This window comes from Schistocerca piceifrons, chromosome 3 (genome assembly GCF_021461385.2).
Source record: "Schistocerca piceifrons isolate TAMUIC-IGC-003096 chromosome 3, iqSchPice1.1, whole genome shotgun sequence".
NCBI lineage: Eukaryota > Metazoa > Arthropoda > Insecta > Orthoptera > Acrididae > Schistocerca > Schistocerca piceifrons.
In genome coordinates this window covers 723247557-723269788 of record NC_060140.1, presented here as the reverse complement: position 1 = coordinate 723269788, position 22232 = coordinate 723247557, and the positions used below count along the sequence as shown (strand labels likewise).

The following is a 22232-nucleotide window of genomic DNA, read 5'->3' as shown; positions in this document are numbered from 1 at the left end:
GATTGATATCATACTTTAAGACCACTTGGTGTGAAAGATTCTGTCTTAAGTGTTTTTCTGAGAGCCTTTTGTAATTTATCGTCCACATAGCAGAAACTTTTCCGTGAAATGTCTGTGAATCTTCTGCTTTGCCTTACATCTTGCAAAGTCTGATTGTCAGGTGTAGCGGAGAATAAAACAGTTGAACGGCCAGTCATTTATCAGATGTTTTAAATTTTGACAGGAAAATAGTATGTGAGTTCTAAAAATTCTTCTGATTTGTTTAAAATAGAGTGACATTGATAAAATTGTTACAAATCCATGCAGTAGAAAGATTGTCGAGTATTTATCGTAATAATGGATTGCATTTATACCACATTTTAACATGTATGTAGTTTATAGTATTCACATTGTTGTTACTTGTCATTAGTTTCAATGTTCAAGGTGCTGAATACCTTGAAATGGCACTGAAAATGAACACTGAGAGAATGCAGAGCATATTTTTTCCACTTCTACAAAGTTTTTGATCCAATGTAACTATGAATGCTCCTGACCCACAACTTCTTCACTTTTGAAGGCCAGACATACCAACAATTAAAGGGAACAGCCATGGGTACCAGGATGCCCCCCTCGTACGCCAACCTATTCATGGGTCGCTTAGAGGAAGCCTTCTTGGTTACCCAGGCCTGCCAACCCAAAGTTTGGTACAGATTTATTGATGACATCTTCATGATCTGGACTCACAGTGAAGAAGAACTCCAGAATTTCCTCTCCAACCTCAACTCCTTTGGTTCCATCAGATTCACCTGGTCCTACTCCAAATCCCATGCCACTTTCCTTGATGTTGACCTCCACCTGTCCAATGGCCAGCTTCACACGTCCGTCCACATCAAACCCACCAACAAGCAACAGTACCTCCATTACGACAGCTGCCACCCATTCCACATCAAACGGTCCCTTCCCTACAGCCTAGGTCTTCATGGCAAACGAATCTGCTCCAGTCCGGAATCCCTGAAGCATTACACCAACCACCTGACAACAGCTTTCGCATGCCGCAACTACCCTCCCGACCTGGTACAGAAGCAAATAACCAGAGCCACTTCCTCATCCATTCAAACCCAGAATCCCCCACAGAAGAACCACAAAAGTGCCCCACTTGTGACAGGATACTTTCCGGGACTGGACCAGACTCTGAATGTGGCTCTCCAGCAGGGATACGACTTCCTCAAATCCTGCCCTGAAATGAGATCCATCCTTCATGAAATCCTCCCCACTCCACCAAGAGTGTCTTTCCGCCGTCCACCTAACCTTCGTAACCTCTTAGTTCATCCCTATGAAATCCCCAAACCACCTTCCCTACCCTCTGGCTCCTATCCTTGTAACCGCCCCCGCTGTAAAACCTGTCCCATGCACCCTCCCACCACCACCTACTCCAGTCCTGTAACCCGGAAGGTGTACACGATCAAAGGCAGAGCCACATGTGAAAGCACCCACGTGATTTACCAACTGACCTGCCTACACTGTGATGCATTCTATGTGGGAATGACCAGCAACAAACTGTCTATTCGCATGAATGGACACAGGCAGACAGTGTTTGTTGGTAATGAGGATCACCCTGTGGCTAAACATGCCTTGGTGCACGGCCAGCACATCTTGGCACAGTGTTACACCATCCGGGTTATCTGGATACTTCCCACCAACACCAACCTATCCGAACTCCGGAGATGGGAACTTGCTCTTCAATATATCCTCTCTTCCCGTTACCCACCAGGCCTCAATCTCCGCTAATTTCAAGTTGCCGCCACTCATACCTCACCTGTCATTCAACATCATCTTTGCCTCTGCACTTCCGCCTCGACTGACATCTCTGCCCAAACTCTTTGTCTTTAAATATGTCTGCTTGTGTCTGTATATGTGTGGTTGGATATGTGTGTGTGTGCGAGTGTATACCCTTTCTTTTTTCCCCCTAAGGTAAGTCTTTCCGCTCCTGGGATTGGAATGACTCCTTACCCTCTCCCTAAAAACCCACTTCCTTTCGTCTTTCCCTCTCCTTCCCTCTTTCCTGATGAGGCAACAGTTTGTTGCGAAAGCTTGAATTTTGTGTGTATGTATGTGTCTGTTTGTGTTTCTATCGACCTGCCAGCGCTTCCGTATGGTAAGTCACATCATCTTTGTGTGTGTGTGTGTGTGTGTGTGTGTGTGTGTGTATATATATATATATATATATATATATATATATATATATATATATATAAACAAAGATGAGGTGACTTACCGAACAAAAGCGCTGGCAGGTCGATAGACACACAAACAAACACAAACATACACACAAAATTCAAGCTTTCGCAACAAACTGTTGCCTCATCAGGAAAGAGGGAAGGAGAGGGAAAGACGAAAGGAAGTGGGTTTTAAGGGAGAGGGTAAGGAGTCATTCCAATCCCGGGAGCGGAAAGACTTACCTTAGGGGGAAAAAAGGACAGGTATACACTCGCACACACGCACATATCCATCCACACATACAGACACAAGCATATTGATTTTTTATATATATATATATATATATATATATACAAACAATTATTAGATCTAAAAAGGAAGTAAAACACAAAATACACAAAAATACATAGAAATTATAGTAATAGTATCTAGTAATAGGTTTTTCAGAAGGAGAAGAGTAGACCAGACTCTTGGTTGTATGTCCAAGTCCCTCAGCCAGCCAGAAGCATCTCCCTCCAGGAGGTGCAGCTCCTGCATTGTGCCAGGGAATCTCCTCGTAGGGCAGTCCATTGCAATATGATGTAGAGTTTGTGGATTCCCACAGTCGCAGTTGGGTGAGTCAGTCTGTCCCCATTTGTGCTTCCAGTAATTACATCTACCATAGCTTGTTCGGATACGATTTAAAGTTGTCCAAGATTTTCTGGGAAGACCGAAGCCCTCGGGCCGTACGGTTGGGTCCGAGACTAAGTTAATGTGATCAGTGTTAGACATATCCCATTCCCGACGCCAGGCTTCGTTGATATCATAATTGTCCTCGATCAGCTCTTGCCCTAATCTCCATGATGGCTTACGGGACTTGAACCTGTGGCTGGGATTCTTGCAGTCTTCGTGTAAGGGTAGGTCACGGTTGTTAGCGCACTTTTGCCATTCCCTTTTCAGTGCAGATCTTCGCCTTAGATGAGGTGGGGCTGTGTTAGCCAGTCCGGGAGCCATTGGTGGGGCGTCGGTTTAATAGTGCCTGAGATGAGCCTCATGGTGTCGTTTAGCTGGGTGTCCACCGTTGCTGTATGAGTGCTGTTTAGCCAGACCGGAGTGCAGTATTCAGCCACCGAATATACTAGTGCAAGAGCAGATGTTCTGAGAACTGTGGCGCTTGCTCCCCAGCTACTTCCAGTGAGTTTGTGTAGGACATTATTTCTGGTTTTGATTTTTGCTGCGCATTTGTATAAGTGCTCCTTGTACGTCAGAGATTGGTCCAATGTAATTCCCAGATACTTTGGGAGGGGATTGCAGCTGGCCTCTGAACTCTAAGTGGGGTGCATAGTTTGCCTGTCTGTTGTTGAGGTGGAAACAGGAGACTTGGGTTTTAGAAGTATTAGGTGTGAGCCTCCATGTTTTGAAGTATTCATCCATTTTGATAAGGTCTTCCTCAATGATTCTTTCAGAATTGTGGAAGTCTTGATGTTGATATGTGAAAGCAATATCGTCTGCATAGATAAACTTCTTAGAAGATGTCTCTGGTAGGTCTGATGTATATATATTAAAAAGTAATGGAGCTAGCACGGATCCTTGGGGCAGGCCATCATTTAACCTATATTTCTTGCTTATCTCTCCATCTAGGTGTACTTCAAAAAATATATTTGAAAGCATATTGTTGATTAGGGTAGCCATTTTCTTGCAAGGAATAATGCGTTGGAGTTTAAGGATCATTGCCTCCCTCCGCACTGTGTCATATGCTGACGATAGATCTATGAACACGGCGACTGTCTTTTTCTTACTTTGAAATCCACTCTCAATGTGTGTGGTAAGAGATAATACTTGATCACAGCAGCTCCGACCGGGTCTAAATCCGGCTTGTTCAATAGGAATGAAATTCTCAGCAATGGGTTTTATTCTATTGAGAATAAGTCTCTCCAATAGTTTGTAGCATACGCTTAGAAGAGCTATAGGTCTATAGTCCTCTGGGAGCTTTCCATCTTTGCCAGGCTTAAGAATGGTGACGATCTTGGTTTGTTTAAATAGTGGTGGTAGTGTTTCCGATCGTTGGATGTCATTGTAAAACTGAGTTAGCCACAGTAGAGCTCGAGGTCCTAGGTGCCGTAAGAACTCGGGGTAGACCTCATCTAACCCAGCCGCTTTACCCATTTTCATTTCTTTCAGTGCTTCTGTGATCTCTAGGATGGTAAAGGTTTTTGAGAAATTGTTGTCAGGTATGGATTTTTGGAGCTTGGTTCTCAGTTCTTTCTTTACTTTCATAGTCTTATCCTTGTTGCTGCGTGGTGTTTTTCTCGTAAGGTTAACTATTCTGTTTGCTACCTCTTTGGGGTGTATGTTGCCACCCATACAGGTTTTAATGGAGCTTTCACCTAGGTTTTTAAGAAGGCACCAGGCTTTCTTGCTGGAGTGCTTGAAGTCCATATTTTTCATGAGAGTGTGCCACTTTTCTCGTCTTGCTGAGTCCAGGCATTGGAGAAGCTCGTCCGCAATTTCAGGATCATTGTTTTGCGAATATGCATTATATAGGTCTATGCATTCTTGACTCCAGCCGGGAATATAAGTTTTCCTGTAGCCTCTAGGAATGTGTTTTTTGGCAATGGCTAGGAGTAATCCCACAAAGCAGTTGTAATTCTTCGATGCGGGTGGGATCCATTGGATGTTGTGGTCCATTTTGGCGGTAAAGGCTTCCCAGTTGGCTTTGCCAAAATTCCATCGAGGTTTAGGTGTAGATCTCACTATTGGAATCTGTATACCGACATGTAGCAGGACGGGTCTGTGCTGGCTACGAGGAAAATCAGGCAAGATCTGTTTATTGCAGCGTAATGGTAGCTTTTTGGCGTCTCTGGAAACAAAGCACAGATCGGGGTTGTAGTCTCTTTTCCATCAAACCAAGTGGAAAGTCCCTTTATCCTTTAGATCATGGATCAAGAAGACGTCTCCTATGTCCGCCCATTTCATTACTCCCTCCCCATCCTCATTGGTGTTGTTATATCCCCACTGGGTACTGTTGCTGTTGAAATCGCCCATTGTCACTGTAGGATGTTGTATGTTGGAAATAGCAGAGTCATTCCATGACTGAGTTGGAGGTTTGTAGAGGTTGATGACTTCAATATCAGCAATTTTTGTTCTTATGACATAGGCGCTTGGGTCAGTGTGTGTTTTTATATCGTGGACCTGGTCAGTGTTGTTTTTAAAGTAGGTGGCAGTGCCATAGTTAGCGTGGTAAGTTGCTGCAGCAAGGAAATAGCCTGGAAGTTTGCATCTATTTTTCAACTGCTTTTCGTCAGCGCAATGTGTTTCCTGGAGCAAGACAGCATCCACTGAATGGTTGTCCAGGACTTTAATTAGGTAGTCAGATTTAGCTCTACTCATTCCTTCTACGTTGAGTTGTAGGATTTTAAGGACATCTCCAATGTCCTTGGTCAACGGGTTCTGAGAGGAACCATTGTTTCAGGTATTCGCGTTCATGTCTGTGCTGATTCTGTAAAGCTGGGAAATCCTCACAGGTCCAGCAGCCAGATTTGTAGACTATTTAGCCGTGATAAAAAATCACGTTGCCCAGGGTGCACCACGGGGAGGCTAGTCTACATTGCACCCCTTATTTATTGATGTCTTTATTAATAAGTGTTCCTGTATAAACATGTATGGCCCCTAGGAGTGTAGAAGGGACAGCTTTCTAGGTAACATTATTATGAAAAGGATAGAGTGCTACTAAGCATATAGAGGAAACAATGAGCTGCTGCAGACAGAGACAACTTTTCACAGATAATACTGAAGCAGCAGCTGTAACCAGTTCTGTGAGAACTGTCCTCGACATCTTTCTGCATGTTCTGAGTAATTATGCCCACAGGCCTCAAATTTGTATGAAAATTCTTAATTTTATTAATTGCATTTAGTTGTATTCTTGATTTAATTAAAAATAGTGACCACTCCTCCACATGGATTGAAGTGGTAGAATGGTCAAGATACTGGACTCAAGGTCAAGAGCATAATTTATGTGGTAACCCTCTGCCTGACTCTATAATCATCTTTTACTCTGATTCCTGTTTCTTATTTTTTTCCCCAAGTTGAATAAAATTAACATGTCCAGATTGCACATGGAAATCAATGCTATAAACATTAAGAACCCAGTGATCATGGTGATGCAGGCTAGTGATTGAGCACAATAAAAATGACATGCAGTTTGTCTCTGGAGATTGATTGTAGACCTTCAGTGCTATTTTTCTATATTCAGTTTTTAATCATACTCCTACTAGTAGAATTATGTAAAACAGATCCATATAGCATTAATCAGTTTGGAAAATTGAGTATGTAGACTTTGTTGCAATTATTGTAGTATAATGGCATTGCATTATTACATATGCTTGAATGCACTGCATTGATTATGTTTTATTGTGTACCTGTTTTCTCACAGGTTTTACCAGCAGATCGTTGTCCCAACCGTGAACTTGCAGAATGTAATCAGCTGCATAACTGCCAGGCCTGCACTAGTAACAATCATTGCCACTGGACTTACGAGGTGCCATGCAAAGCAGTGGGAAACGTTTCTGTTGTAGAACCACAGGTAAAAATCCAAAGTATTTTATTGTGCAACCGTTGAGAATATGCTTGAAAAAGGCACATTTTTGGTGCTGCAGTGGTACATTCATAATGCACTGCCAATGATTTTAAAAATTTTGAATTTGTCGAGCCACTAGATAATTAAAATGAATCTGTGGTTTCCTGATACTATACAGTGTGTAGTAGTAGGATGGGCTCTATAACTTTATCTTGGAACTCTTCCATTTGGTCTGTGTTTGCATAGAAAAAACAATATGAGAATCTGAGTCTGCCTTGATGCAAAACACCTTGTTATATGTTTAGTTATTTATTTTCCCAAACTAGTTTCGGCGACAAATATCACCATTATCAGTGGTTTTTTAAAATCTTATTTATTGTATTTTACGGCATGTTTTTAAGAATTATTCTCGCCGTTTGCAGCGTATTTTCTGTGCTTTTTTTCTCTTTGCCGTTTTTTCTCAGCGTACATCATGTCATCTTCAGATTTGTTGGATGGCATGTAGCTGATTCTGTACACAGAAAAACAAAACTTTCGCACTTTGTTTATGATCAAGAACATTACACCATGTAATAATTAAAAAAACTCACTGATTATGGTGATATTTGTCACCGAAACCAGTTTGGGAAAATAAATAACTAAACAAATAACAAGGTGTTTTGCATCAAGGCAGACTCAGTTTCTGATAAATACAGGCTCAGGAAAACAATGTGACAAGAAGAATGAGTGTGGTTCCTTCCCGGAGGACGACATCATGAAATGGTCATTGGATTGTTACTCTGGCTCAGACAAGTAGGTGGATGACAGCAGCTGAAATACAGATAGAGGCTACAGGATGAACGTCAGCAAAGACTGTATGGAACAGATTGCTAGAAACAGAGTTAAGATCTCAAGTTGCCAAACGTCATTTTCTGCTGACGCAATACCACATAAAACAAAATTTTGCATGGTACAGAGTCAGAGTCAATGGCAGTCAGATTGCTGCAAATGCTCCCATAGATGACCTGGTAAAAGGTCACAGGAAGCAGCAATTCTGGAGTCCCGCACCTGTGCAACTCCTGGAGTTGGTGTGGAAATCTATTCAATATGACAATAGGACCAATTTGGTAATCGTGAAAGAGAGGCACAATACTGTGATACAAATGATAAACCCAGTTGTCATACCCTTCAATAGGTGACTGGCATTCCACACAGATATACCACTATGATAGTGCAAGCACTCACATTGCATTCTTGACTAGCCGGCTTGATCCTCTGCTTTTTTCACAAATACACCATAGTGCATTTTTGAGATAAAATGGGAAGACGTATACATACATAGCTGCCTCCTGCCAGCAACCTTCATTAACTGACCCAGCATGGTTTTCAAACATGACAATAAATTCCTCAATATGACATTTGGAGGCTCTTGGCTTCTATGCCAGAAAAATAAAGCATATTTTTGCCCATGAGAGTCACAAATGTCATACTGATGTCGATGGACATAATTTCCAGTTGAATAAATATTTAATCATTTAATGCCTATTGTGTGGTTATCATCTCCACAAAGTTTGAAAAATATCATGATGGTGATTCAGGTGATTCAGGGTGTAACTTGTTTGATTTACATGAGCATATTCAAGCAACAGGACCTTGGAACTGCTGACTAGTGACAATCAAAACAGTTGCCCATTCTAGTCATTTATATATAGTTCATCAAAGGGGTCTAGACACCTTTTTGTAATGTGAATTACTGTTCATATCTAGTGGTGTTAGATATTGAAATAACAAGAAATAAGTACAGTTGGAAGATTTGGAACTTCGTAGGCAAGTAAATCATCAACCATAGTAGTTGCAGTCGGCTATTTGACACCCACTACTTATATGAAAGTCTCTTTATGACTTGTTCATGTAGTATGGTGTTCAGCTGTGCACATTCACGTTGCCTGTTGTTTCCATCATTATTTCATACTATATGTACAAACCAATATGAGCTAAGACCTAAGTTACTTTTCTTGTGTTTGATACACATACACAGATACATATTCTCACACCCCAGAACTATGTTATGACCTACAGTGTACACACCGTGCACTTGCACATGCCTTGTGGACTCATATTCAATGGTTTGAATAGACTAGGGTTAAAATGTGGTAATTTCAAATTTAAAAAAACGTTAAAATGAAATCTGGTGGTCAGGGAGGTAGGTACATAATGTGGGCTGCAGTTGAAGCAGGTATGGCTTGTGCTACAGAGTGTCATGAGACTTCAGCACAGCTGGGCTAGTGAAGAGAACAAAATGTTAGGGACAGGTCATATGGACAGTAGAAGGGGTGAGGGGGAGACAGACATGTAGGGAGATACAGACAATAAAACAGAAGGCAGTAATGAAGGACAAGTGACGTGACTTAATGGGATGGAAAGGGTGCCATGTGATGATACAAATGTGATAATGGAAAGTCACATTTGGAATATAAAAAATGAAAGGAGTAAAGGTAACAACTCACTGTGTAACTGAGATGTGGAGTCGTTAATAAGCACAGAAACAAGACAAAAAATGATGAAACGTCTTGAATTTCCAGCTGGTTGTCATGTTGGGATACGGTTGTCATGTTGGGATACCACGACGTTTTGATGAAAGACAAACTTAACATTTTCTGATAAAGTGTTGAGATCTTTCAGATGTTTCTTTAGTTATAGTTTTAGTTAGTTCCTTTTCCATAGAGCGGATTCACAATACTAATTATCTCTTATATGCCCCCTCCACAAGGCAGTGGGCACCTCAGGAGCTTGTGCATCCATTGGGCAGTGTGGGGGATGAAATGGTAGGCTTGGAGTGGGCTGGAAGCTGCATTCGAATCTCTTGTGTGGGCATTTTTGACCCATATTGCATTCTACACCAAACATAGTTGATAACCTTCAATCCTGTTGACAAGATTCTTGTGGAATCTTATTTTTTTACAGAATATTTTAGTGGGTTTTTCAAGTAGCTGCTGTCTTAATTCAGCAACCGGGGGTTCTTAAAATTGAATGTATATGCTTCGTTTCGGCTGTTCTCTTCCATTGCTGATTCTCTGCAAGACCCACATGTACACACCTAATGTCTTCCTTGCAACACTTAGAGATCCACAGCACATTTACCAAATATTTCAGTGAGCGCATTCCCTTAGGATGTGAAATATCCCTGATTTGTGAAGCTTCAGTGGGTCCTTTGGAGAGCCAAGAATATTTTCAGTAGTGGTCGGAAGGTAGTTTGCTGTAGCATTTTCCAAGCAGCTTCTTGATCTTGGCTGAGAGTAACCCCATTTAGGGAAGGAAAGCAAGTCTCTCATTTGTCATAGATAATGTGTGCCATATGTAGCATGTAGTTTATCACTCTATGTATGCCTCAGTACTGAATGGTTGTTTGCTCGTTACAGGAAAATACATTTCCATAGACAGACACACACACACACACACACACACACACACACACACACACACACACACACACACACACCTGTGCCGCTACACCGCGCCAACAAGACACAAAATTTGGGGATTGGGGATTGCAGTTCGTTAGGTAGATGAGTGGGGTGGTTGTTGCACGTGGTGGTGTTAGAGATAGAAAGAGATGGGAAGCCAGAGGAAGGACTGGGCATTAGTAGCTAGCTGCTCAGAGGGAGGCAGCAGGTGTACTGGATAGGAGTGTGGTAGGGAAGCTTAGCAGGTCCACAAACAACATGTGTGATACGTGGGTACAGGAACTGGTAGGGTGTGTCATACTATGAAGATGATTTGGAGGCATGGATTGGAAGGGGGTGACAGGACAGCGGAGGAGGAGGAAACTTGCTGAGGATGGAGGACAGTGGGTTAGTAGAGAATGAGGCCTGACAGGAGGATGCGTTGCAAGGATAAATCCAGTATATGTAGTTCAGAAAAGCTGATTCTGGAGTGAAAGATCCAGATGACATGGATTGTAAAGCAGCCTTTGAACTTGAGCATTTTTTGCACAGCAGCATGTTGTGCTACAGGGCATGTTTTGTTCTTGGCTACAGATTAGCAGTAGCCATTCATTCTGGTGAACAGCTGGTTGGTCATCATGCCAACATAAAAAGCTTTGCAGTGATTGCAGCATAATTGGTGAATGGCATGGACTGCTTTCACAGGTGACCCTGCCTCTGACTGGATAGGACTGGAGCTGGACGTTCTGGGTGGGTGGATTGGACAGGCCTTGCAGCAGGGTCTCCATGGATGTAAGATCCCAGTGGTAAGTGGGTAGGAGTGGAAGTGGCATAGAGATAGACCAGAATGTTGTGTAGGTTGGCTAGGCAATAGAGGGCAGGGAACATCTTGGGTAGGATCTCTCTCATTTCCAGACATGATGCTAGATAATCAAAGCCTTGACAAAATGTATGGTTCAGTTGTTCCAGTCCAGGGTGACATTGGGCTCCTTTGTAGCCGATTCTTGGTGGGAATTAGGTGCTTGACAGACATGGCACGGGAAATCTGTTTGCAGATTAGGTGAAATCTGTTTGCAGACTAGGTTTGCAAGTTAGCACCTGTTAGTAAGATTCCTCGTGAGACATTCAGCATACAGGGAAAGGGAGCTCTTGTCACAGCAGATACACCATCCATCAGTGGCCAGGCTGTACAGAAGTGATTTTTTGGTGTGGAAGGGATGAAAACTATCAAAATACAGGTACTGTTGATGATCAGTTAGTTTAACATGGAAGGAGGTGTGGATGGATCCATGTGAGAGGTGCAGGTCAGCATCCATTAAGGTGGCACATTGGGCCGAAAAGGACTAGGTGAACTGGATGTGAGAGAAGTTTGCAGGTTGTGGAAGGATGAGGATATGGCGTTCCTGCTTCTCACCTCTTTCTCCCTTTTCCCTGGGTATGTGTTTGCATGTGTTTACTGTAGTCTCTTCAAAAGATTTCTTCTGAAATCTAGCAAGTTTTCATTGTCTTTTGCATGTGCCGGTCAAAGACTTCATGCTCCTTCTGTTTGGTGAGTGGTCTCCTTTACTCATAAATTATTTACGTTCTCCCAGAATTTCTTTTACTATATTGATATTGAAGAAGGAGAAACATCAGTTATCTTTTAGTTACGGTATGAATGTAATGTTTGTATGGATTTTGTGTACATGCTCTAGAAACTCATTCAGTGCCTGTTTGCCATGCTCTCGTGCCATGAACATATCATCGACATAGCGGAAAAAGTGCATAGGTTTTAGGTGGATACTTTGAACTAACATCGCCTTAAACTGTTCCATGTAAAGATTTTCAATCCCAGGGCCAGTGGGGACCCAATGGCCACTCTGCAGCAATGTTTTTCATAAATGGCACAGTTATACTTCGTATAGGTGGAGGTGGTGGGTTCACATTCCAAGAGTTTTGCTGTTTGTGGCTCAGAATGATAAGAGCCAGAAGTGCCAGGGAATTCGAAGAGGTGCTTGTATGAAGAGCAATATAACATCACACCTCTTTCCCTCTTTACTCACGTGCCCTTAAATATTGTTATGAAATTGGCAGAGTTCTTCACATTATGATGGCAGTGTTACCAAAGAGGCTTTAGATGTGTTGCTGAGTATTTGGTCAGTTCATAGCTTAGTGAATATTGTCTGCAAAGAATCCCCTTCTTTGTGAATACGTAAAGCTATGGTGTACCTGATGTCCTAAGGTATAGTCATCCCTTTGCCAGATCTGAGTTATTCGGGAAAGCAATTGTTTTACTGCTAATCATCATTGAAATCCTCCTATTCGAGCTACAAAACTTGAAGGAGATATTCCATCAAAATGTATACAGTGCATCCCTGATCAGAACAGCATAAAGGGAAAGGGAAGATACAACAATCGAGGAAGAATGTGGAAACAAGAGACTTGGCTTTCTTCACTGTGAGGGGCCACAGTCTGTCGATATCACAAGGCTGTTTGAAAAATCCATCCTGTGACAGGGTCTATATGCCCTGGGAAATCCGGGAAAAAGCCATGAATTTTTTCAAGTGTGAAAAATCCAGGAACTTATTTAGAATTCCAGGAATTTTTCATCATTTCAGTTTCTAGTTAAATTTTTGTAATTTTGACTGGTAAGAACTAGTACTCCAATAAAGAATTTTCCTTTGACCTGCTACTGCAGAATAATATTGCCACAAGAAAACATAAATGAGAGAACAACATCAAAGTAAAACTTTAGTTGCAAAGGAAATGTGCCATTTATAACAAACACACTGCACACACAAGTGTTTGATGACAGCAAAAGGTGTCAAAGGCCTTAGGACAAAGATTATGCAATACTTTGTAACAACAACTGATTTCAATGAGCATGACATCACAACTGTTTACATTGACAGATTGAGAAGCATTACTTTCAAAGTAAATTTCCTTTTAAGCAAGATGAATCTTAACTGTGGAGAGAGTCTCTCTCTCATTCAAAACTTAACATTTTGACAACCAACTGCTTGGAAAAAGTTTGAGCCCAAAAGACCTATTGTTCATACCATTATTGAAAACTTAGTGGCGTATTTGTGTTTGATATATCTTAAAGGGTAACACACTAAAAATCAAGCTTCAGGGTTAGTTATGCAGTGACAGTGGCAAATAGTGTAATTATCCTTTTTTTTTAAAAAAAAAAAAAAAAAAAAAAAAGAGAAACTACGACCTGAATTCTTGAGCAATTTCACATGTAATTTGGCTTCTCAATGGAAAAGTCAAAGTGCTCACCAGAACATTTATTCAACCAGGTAACCAAAGAATGTTCAGTACATAACAGTGAACTTTAAAATTGTGTTTGTCAGAAATATTTGTCTGCTGGAATTTAAACTGTGCTCCTAGGATCCTCCCTTACCACACCCTCAGAAAAAACAGCAAAAAAATTTTGATGACCAGTGTTATAAGTGGAAGCTTAGCTTTTCATGTGAATATGTATTAATTTCAACAATTCATTTTTCCAGTTTGTGTGTTTGCACCACTTAACAGAGATGCTGCTATTTGCTGACGACATCACGTTCTATGTTCTGAATATCTGTGGTTATTGGCTGGCAAGTCATATAACATGAATTATGATTGGCTTGTCATTGGTGGAATTCATATTTATAATTTCAAAATATAAAAATATGCTGTGTTCTTGTTTGTTAGCCCTCATAAAAGATCTTTCCAAAATGCATTGTTTTTTACTGGGTTTCATTTTCTAAGTGCTGGGAAGTTTTACTTATACAATACCTTTACCATTAAAAGGATTTGTTAGTTTTATAGCTCTGAAGGAAGGCATATTGTTGTTTGACAAGGAAAAAGTGTATTTTCATCAAGGAAAAAGTGTATTTTCATCAAGGAAAAAGTGTATTTTCACCTGGGGAAAAAATGAATTTTTTTAACTGAGAAATCCAGAAAAATCCGTGATCCCCCCTCCCCCCTCCACCACTTGTACACCCTGTGTGACCATCACCAAAGACAAAGGATATTATTCACTCTGGGAAGAACCCACTGCAACTTCATGAAATTAAGTCTGTCTTATTGCAAGAACAGTTCATGGTTTTTATTTGCCACTGTTCACATTTCAAGTTCCTTGCATAAATAAGTTTGTACGGTTTCATCAACTTGCAACTGAAATGCTCGCTTTCAATGTCACCTAAGCCTCAGGACTGCTACCGAGCAGTCTGCCTTGAAAACCTACATTTCAACAAATAATGTAGACACAAAAATATACTGTCATTGTTCTGTTCTCTTCTTGTTTGTGCCTGTATAATGTCAGACACCATGCCACGTCATCATTACGAAACTGACATTTAATATTGGTAGGTGTAGTTGATCTACTTTATGTGCCAATGATATAAAGCGACCTATGTGAATGTGGCCACTAAAAAAATCGGTCAAATATAGCACTGTGTCTCAAAATGCTTTGAGGAACACGTTTTGTGACTATGTCGGGGACACACAGAAAACTTGGAAGTGGCAGAGAGTAGCTTGAATGAAGTACATAAATTTGATTTTGATAAATCATGAATGTTGTGAAAGGAACATACAGAAATAAGAATCGATGAGAATCTTGATAGTGGACGTGGAATAGAATGCCACATAACAGCTATACGGCAAGAGGATGCCCAGCAGTGGATGAAGCATGAGGCAGATCAAATTTGAGTGCAGTCTCTGGCTCACCGTAACCACATTATTAATCCCCCCCCCAACACACACACACACACACACACACACACACACACACACCAACTTGTCCACTTGCATCCCAAGTCCCTGGTGCACATAGGGAGGTGGACGGTGTGGCTGCCATAAGCATATAAATATAGGTATGTCTATAGTATCTCAACATTTCACCAGAAGATGAGAAGAATATTGCAGAAGAATGTTGAAACATTGCATTTCCTCAGCAGTGCCACCAGGCTGGAAACAAAGTTTTTCACAGTAGTATATGCTGGGAAAGCCTGCATTCAAACAAGACTGAAACTTTTCTAAGCATTCAGACAACATTCTCAGTTTTAATAGAAAACATGATTAGTTAGGCTGATGTTAAATTCATTATATTACCCTTTTTTTTGTTTTTATCTTTGTAGGGTACAAAACTAAGTCTGTCTTATTGCAAAAACAGTTCAAGGTTTTAATTTGCCACTCTTCTTATTTCAAGTTTCTTGCGTAAATAAGTTTATACTTTCATATTTGCTTTTCTGCCAAATTTCGTTTGATATTTATCATTGCTAATTATTAGTCCCCTATGGCTTGTTCACTGTCACATTATTGTAACTTCTTCGCCACCTCCTATTTATGTCACCAGCCGTCTATTATGAATAAACTTAATAGATTTATATCGTTGAGATAATTTGACCACCTACCTAATCCTTATATTAGAATAGGTATGCTCTCTTTCTGTACTTAACACATGATCTTCTAATAATGTGTTCACTTCTGCTAGGATCTTAAGTAGGTCAATCATCACAATTTTTTTAACTTAAATAGGACACAGTCAATGCAGTTTTGCTACTTTTGCATGTTTGATACTGCTTCTGATTTCTCTTGAAATGTGTGCTTATTACTTTTTTAGGTGTAGGATCGTCTGGTAACTGTGCCACTTCATCTCGGTGTTCTGAATTTTCCTTCCAAGTGGTAATTGATTACACAGCACACCAAATAGGTTTAAGGAGAACAAAATCTGTCTTGTATTTGATTGTAACCAGAAATAATTTTATGAGAATAGACCATTGCTCAAAACACAGTACAATATAGAGCTCCAGTAATGTTAGGGTTCGTGGCATTTGTGAAGAAAGGTCTCAGAGGCTTTCTTTTATAATTGTCCATTGTTGTTATTTGCGTCCTTGCAGGAGTCTGTGCCATGTGGAAGTGTCTGTGCCGAACTGACATCCTGTTACAACTGCACTCAGGAAGAATGCATTTGGTGTCAGAATGAGGGAAGATGTGTTGATAAAAATGCCTACAGTGTGTCTTTTCCATATGGTCAATGCCGTGAGTGGACAACACAGCAGAGTCGCTGTCGCTCACCAGTTGCTGGTATGTATTACTCAATAATGAATTAGTTTTGTCTTCCATCATATTTACAATAATGATAGAAGCTGAAGAAATGAATTAAAATTTGTGCCACAGCCAGGACTTGAACAAGGGTCTTCTCCTTCTTAAAAGAAGCTGATTGTAGTTTGAGTTTTACACCCTTTAAGGAAACTGTGCCAGAATGAGAGTTATTGTACAAAAAGGTCCTTGGAGCTGTTATTTACTCCTTTTGTGTCCTTAAAAGATATAATTCCCGTGGTGTTTACATTACAAATGACCAAATGGCTTTTTCAGCTTATAGCACACAAAAACAGTAGTGTTATTTTTGGAAACTTTATCAGTCGGATGTTTTATCAGTTGTTTCTGCTTCCAAGTGTTCATTAAAGGCCATCTTCATATTTTTCAGCTCCTCCATGTCCTGTTCATTATTATTATTTCTTTACTTTCTCAGACGTTAAGTCTGGTTAAAAATGGAAAGTGACTCGGACCTTGATCAAGCGTCACTTCCTTTTAACTGTACGGTATATGTTATATTGCATTTAGGAACTTTCGGGTAATTGAACATGTATCAATAATTACAGATTTCTGTAGTTGTATATATAAGTTTGGATGTAGCTGTATTGCATTTATTATTATTATTATTATTATTATTATTACTATTATTATTATTATTATTATTATTATTATTATATATTTTGTTCCATAGATTCATAGTGAGGAGATGCAGAAAATTCCGTTAAGCAAGACTATATGAAACATAGTTACATAACGAGATATGCTTGTGTTCTTTCCACAGATCCGAAGTGGATTTCTTACAGTTGAGGAATAAATCAAAAAGTGTTTTTACCTCTTCATCGAAAATATGTTTCAGCGTATGGTGCATAAGCAAAGCTGCCAGCTTTTACGGTTTAGCCCCAAAAATTTACAGAAATTGTGTAATCACCCCACTTTTGTACAGTTGATTGTTTGCGTGGGTCAGAGGCAAGTCTACGATAGTTGATAACTTGTTCTTTTATATGATTGGTGCTTTTAACCATGTGATGTTTGTGGCATCATTGGAACTGAATTTAAGGCCGGGATAACAGTTCTTCCATGTGAATCTTACATGTCAACATGCTCTGCTCCGCCAAATTCTTTGTTCCACTCCGTTTGCTTGTTGTGATTTAACCCATATTCTTTGACCATGTGTGGACTAGTTACATTTGTGTGTGTGTGTGTTTGTGTTTTATAATCTGTGCATATTCTTTTTTCCACGACATTTGCGTCATGTTCATTTAGTGGTTTAAGACTTTGTGTGCTTTGACATGTTTCAGTGAAGTGTTTGATTGCCTTGAGTGTTTATAATTCAGTGACCCAGGTTCCTTTTGATGTTTCAGTACATATCGAAACATTCATCCTCGGGCATTTTCATACACTATATTCCTATTGTAGGATTCATGAATAAATCCAACAAGAAACAGTACTTCTGGACATCTAAAGGATCATATTCTGTTCATTTTCCATTCGTACTACAATCAGGAAAGAGAGAAAAATTTGTCTTTCGCATGGTATGTGGGTACAATATTAATGTTGCAAATGGTGGAAGAATGATTTAAGTGATCATGTGAAGTGCAGTAAACATGTAAGTTACATTAACTTTGAAGCAAGGTAACAAGAAAATCTAACACCTTTTTTGCTAAGTCTGGAAACGTTGACAGTGATGTAATTAGGGCAGAGTGTCTGTTTATTTTCTTTTTTGTGGAACACAATGTGTCCTTAGGGTCAGAGTGATCTTGCTGATGCTTTATTTAAAATGATGTTTCCCACAGCAGAAGTTGCAAAGAAATTTAGCTGTGGTCACATGAAAATGTCATGCTTTGCAAATAAATGGCAAAAAATACATCATCTGAAGTTGTTATGTGCCTTCAGAATGGACCATTTTCTTCGGCAGCGGATTGAAGCAGTGGTATGAATGCAACATTGTATCCTGTTGTTGCCACATTTTATGATATTCTGCAGGAAAAAGTAGTAAGCACTATGCTACTCATACCAACGTTAGATGGGGACTCAGCAGGGCAAACACCATATGTAATGTGATGTTATCACAACTGAATTCTCGTAACATACCATTTGAAAACCGTGTGGCTTTCTGCTCCAACATGCTTCTATTATGACTGCACACAAAAATAAGCTTTCAGTATATCTAAAGCAAGTCTAAACAGGTATTGCCATCAACTGTTGCATTGCCGTGTGATTAATCTAGCAGCTGGGAAAGGTACTGGAAGATTACCACTTCAAGTGAATGAGATCCTTGTTAATATATTTTGTTTCTGAGAGAAGAGTGTCAGAAGAAAGAAAAGAAAAAAAAAGCCTTCAGAAATTTCAGAACATGCACAACAAAGAGGCAAAGGAAGTGAAGCATGTATGTACTAGGTGGTTATGTTTAGGCAGATGTTTGGACAGTAGACCACTGGACCAGTGGGATCCGTTTCTTTCTTCCTTTCTTTCTTTCTTCAAAGAGGAAGTAATATTACATATCCAAAACATTCCCACAAGCTTGACATCTTTCAGAATACCTAGACTTGGAAAAAATAGGCTGAGTCCCTCGCATCTATCTGTAGCAACAGACGAAGGGCTGTGTGGACTGGAAACCAGCCACACAACACCCTCACTGGAAACCAGCCGCACAACACCCTCACTGGTCACTTCTGCTGCGGTAGAAGTTAGATGGCCACACTTTCCAGACATTAGGCATGCCAATCCGTCACACAAGTAGTCTCTTGTTCTGCTCTGACAAGGCAACATCCCCAGCCGTGCTCTCAGAAGCTTGCCCGCACAACAGTATGTGACCTGCATCACTATCAGCCACATTTTTGCTGGGGTACGTGCGGATTGCAGAACTCTTATCCCGCACTCATCACCGTTGTCCTGTCTCAGTCCATTTAATGAGAGGAGTGCTGCTACACTTTTTCCAAGCTGCCTTCCCGAGTTGTGTCTTCTCAAGGCAGTTATACTGACTACACACTACAGGAGCACAAAGCATGATGCCAGATGCCCGATTTTTTTCCCCCTGGTATCAGCAATTGGACAACTGCATGCAGTGCAACGCACACCAGGACTACCAGGCCGATTTATCAGTAACCTGTCCCTGGCCATTTTGCCTCTCCTTTGCCGCCAAGCGTTCCATTGAACTGGTTTTTTCCCATCTCACCAAACAACGCCAAGCAAAGGGTGCAAGGCACCCATGGTCCATCTCGATTAAGAGATATTAGCCTGTTTTGAATGTTACTGTAGTCATTAGCTTTTGGATTAATGCGTTAGCACCAGCCCGCACAGGTCCTCCAGTGCACCCCTTCATGTACTGCTATTCTCTTAACTAGCACTTTCTGTAGGCATGTGCACCCCTTAGGAGTATAGAAGGGAACATAATTCGGTCCTTGGATCAAAGATTATCAGAAGAAGAGAATTCTTGATTTTTCTACTATAAGTGCCCCTGGAAGAATAGCGTATTCTTCCAAATGTGACAAAGCCACCCTAAAAATTAAGACTTCTGCTACAACACATGAGAAAAATTGTTTATGTTCTTGTTCTCAAACTTGAACAAGGCCTTTTGCACTTTCTTCATGTGACTATTCCTGTATTTGACAAATTGAATGTTGCCCTTCCTACCTCTTCTCCACAAGTTCACTTTTTCTTAGAACTTCTAATGGATTTGCTAAAGCAGTTGTTCACAAAGTTTGTTAATTCCAAAATTGTCAAAAGCTCCTCATTGCTTGATGTTGAGTACAACTTGATTCAAAATCAAAGAAGTGATGATAAGTGTAACAATATTATGAAAAGGAAAGTTGCCACTCACCATGTAGCGGAGATGGTGAGTTGCAGGTAGGCACAGCAAAATAAAACTTTCACAAATAAGCTTTCGACCAAAAATAGACGGCATGCACACACGCACGCAGGCAAGTGTGCCCATCCCTCCCCATACACACACACACACGACTGCAGTCCCTGGCAGCTGAAGCCACCAGAGACTGCAGTGGTGTATATGTGTGTGTGGATGGCTGGATGCGGGATTGAACCATCGTCCTCCTGAATGCGAGTCCATTGTGCTAACCATTGCGCTACCTCGCTCGGTACTGTCTTTTTGTTTTGCCTATCTGCAACTAAGTGTCTATGCTATTTGGTGAGCAGCAACTTTCCTTCAATATTGTTACATTTCACCCTGGATTTTCCAGACATGATGATGGGTTAGTTATTGGCATTCAGACTTCGAACATAGTGACTATCTCCAGGATACAGGTAAATCCCTTTTCTTTTCATCAGTGAGAAACTACTTTTGTACTGATTACACATCAACAAGTTTCCACACAAGGATGATGTGTTAAAGCATGCTCAAGTTGCTAGATTAGACAAAATTGAAGACACACAAAACAATACTGTGTAAGTAGCAAAATAAGAATTTTACACGAGAGACAAAAAACTGTCTAAAATGCCTAATACATTTCACAGTGGCACTAAATTTGCATCGTAGTGCTAGAAGGAAATATTGGATAAAAAAAAATTTTGTAACAAAAAAAAATACACTTTAGAAAGTTTAATTACAGCACATATGTGGGATTGTCTCAGTATTTATGCCATGATCTGTTACTTACGTGATATTTGTTTGTCAGTCTCCCGGCATGATGTGACACATTGACGTTGGTATTTGGTGCTGAGAAAGCTAGTAAGAACATGTTTTGTAGCATTAATTATTTTTTATTGAAAGATTTCGTAGAAACATTTTAAATAAACATACTGTTTTCATAGTTCCGATAATGTCTGCACATTTCTTCAAGAAAAATCCTAAACGTCACTCAAAGCAGCAACAGAGAATTACACTGCACTGATACTCATCACACAGTTACCTCCGCAATAATTTTCATTCATAAGGAATGTTCTCATAATAACTCTGACAGTCTTTAGGAAGAACAGATTTAAGTTGTTGTAAATGATCACATTTGGATTTCTTGATTTTCAGTCTTTCCTTGTATAGTTTCGGGAAGCAGATATCTCCAAGTTTTTCCTCAGATACCGTGGTAATTCTTGCCACACCTCGTTGATAGAGCACTTGTAGTAAATAATACCATTTGGGTGGTACTGTAACACCCTCAGATTGGTAACTGTAGGCTCATTTTTTTACAGCTCTTCCAGGCCAAATTGAGTCGTACAGCCACAAACTTTACTCTGCATGGTTGATGAAAAAGGAATAATCTAGGTAATGGACTTCGTATGGCTGTGACTTTTTTTCTCGTTTTTTTCAGATATCATAGCATATTGGCTAGGAAGTGTAACTTCATATCCTTTAAGCTTGCACTCAATGGAACTGTGAGCTGAGTCCATTCGATCTGAGTATGGCCTTTCTCAAAAAATTTTTGTGTAATCAGTACTCCAGTATCAATTGCTAATCTTAAAAGAGCATTTGATAATATCACATTTCTGTTCTGATATATGGAGCCATCAGAATACAGAATGACTTGAATGGAATTTTCCTTAATTGTTCTGGATAGGGTGTCCATTATGCATGAGGCAAAACATGATGCATTTAGTATTAAGAAAACAGTCTTAAACACATTTTTTTATTTATTTAGTGCCGACTGGTTTCAGCCCATTGCAGGGGCCATCTTCAGGGCGACATACTGTGAAATTGCAATATGTATCGTAGACAAAACTAATGACAACCATCTTATAAGAGTGGATTACGTAAATATGTTTTATCCGCTTGTCGACTGCTGGTGATGTCACGTCTACCAAAGTGTGGCGGGAGACTGTAAAGCATATATAGCAAGCTATGAGCACGCGAGTGTAAGCAACGCCTCCAGCGGTGAACAATGGTAGACGTCTAGGCTTAAGAATTGAAATATAAATACAAACTGATCTCCGTAAATATTCTAGTTACATGACATCTAACTATAACCTTAAGACATTTACTTCAGGTTTTACATAGCTTTATCATAATCCTATGTGGCGTGTAGCGTAATGGTGCCCAAATGACGATA

General features: G+C 40.2%; 1 protein-coding gene across 1 annotated transcript in view; it reads left to right on the top strand.

Moving 5' to 3' along the window:
* LOC124787690 (putative protein tag-53) overlaps nt 1-22232 on the top strand; it is a 295671-nt gene that overhangs the window by 134710 nt on the left and 138729 nt on the right. Inside the window, exons 13-15 of the mRNA XM_047254518.1 lie at nt 6608-6757; nt 11702-11722; nt 16038-16224. Coding sequence (XP_047110474.1) covers nt 6608-6757; nt 11702-11722; nt 16038-16224 — 358 coding nt within the window. The remainder of the gene's footprint in view (nt 1-6607; nt 6758-11701; nt 11723-16037; nt 16225-22232) is intronic.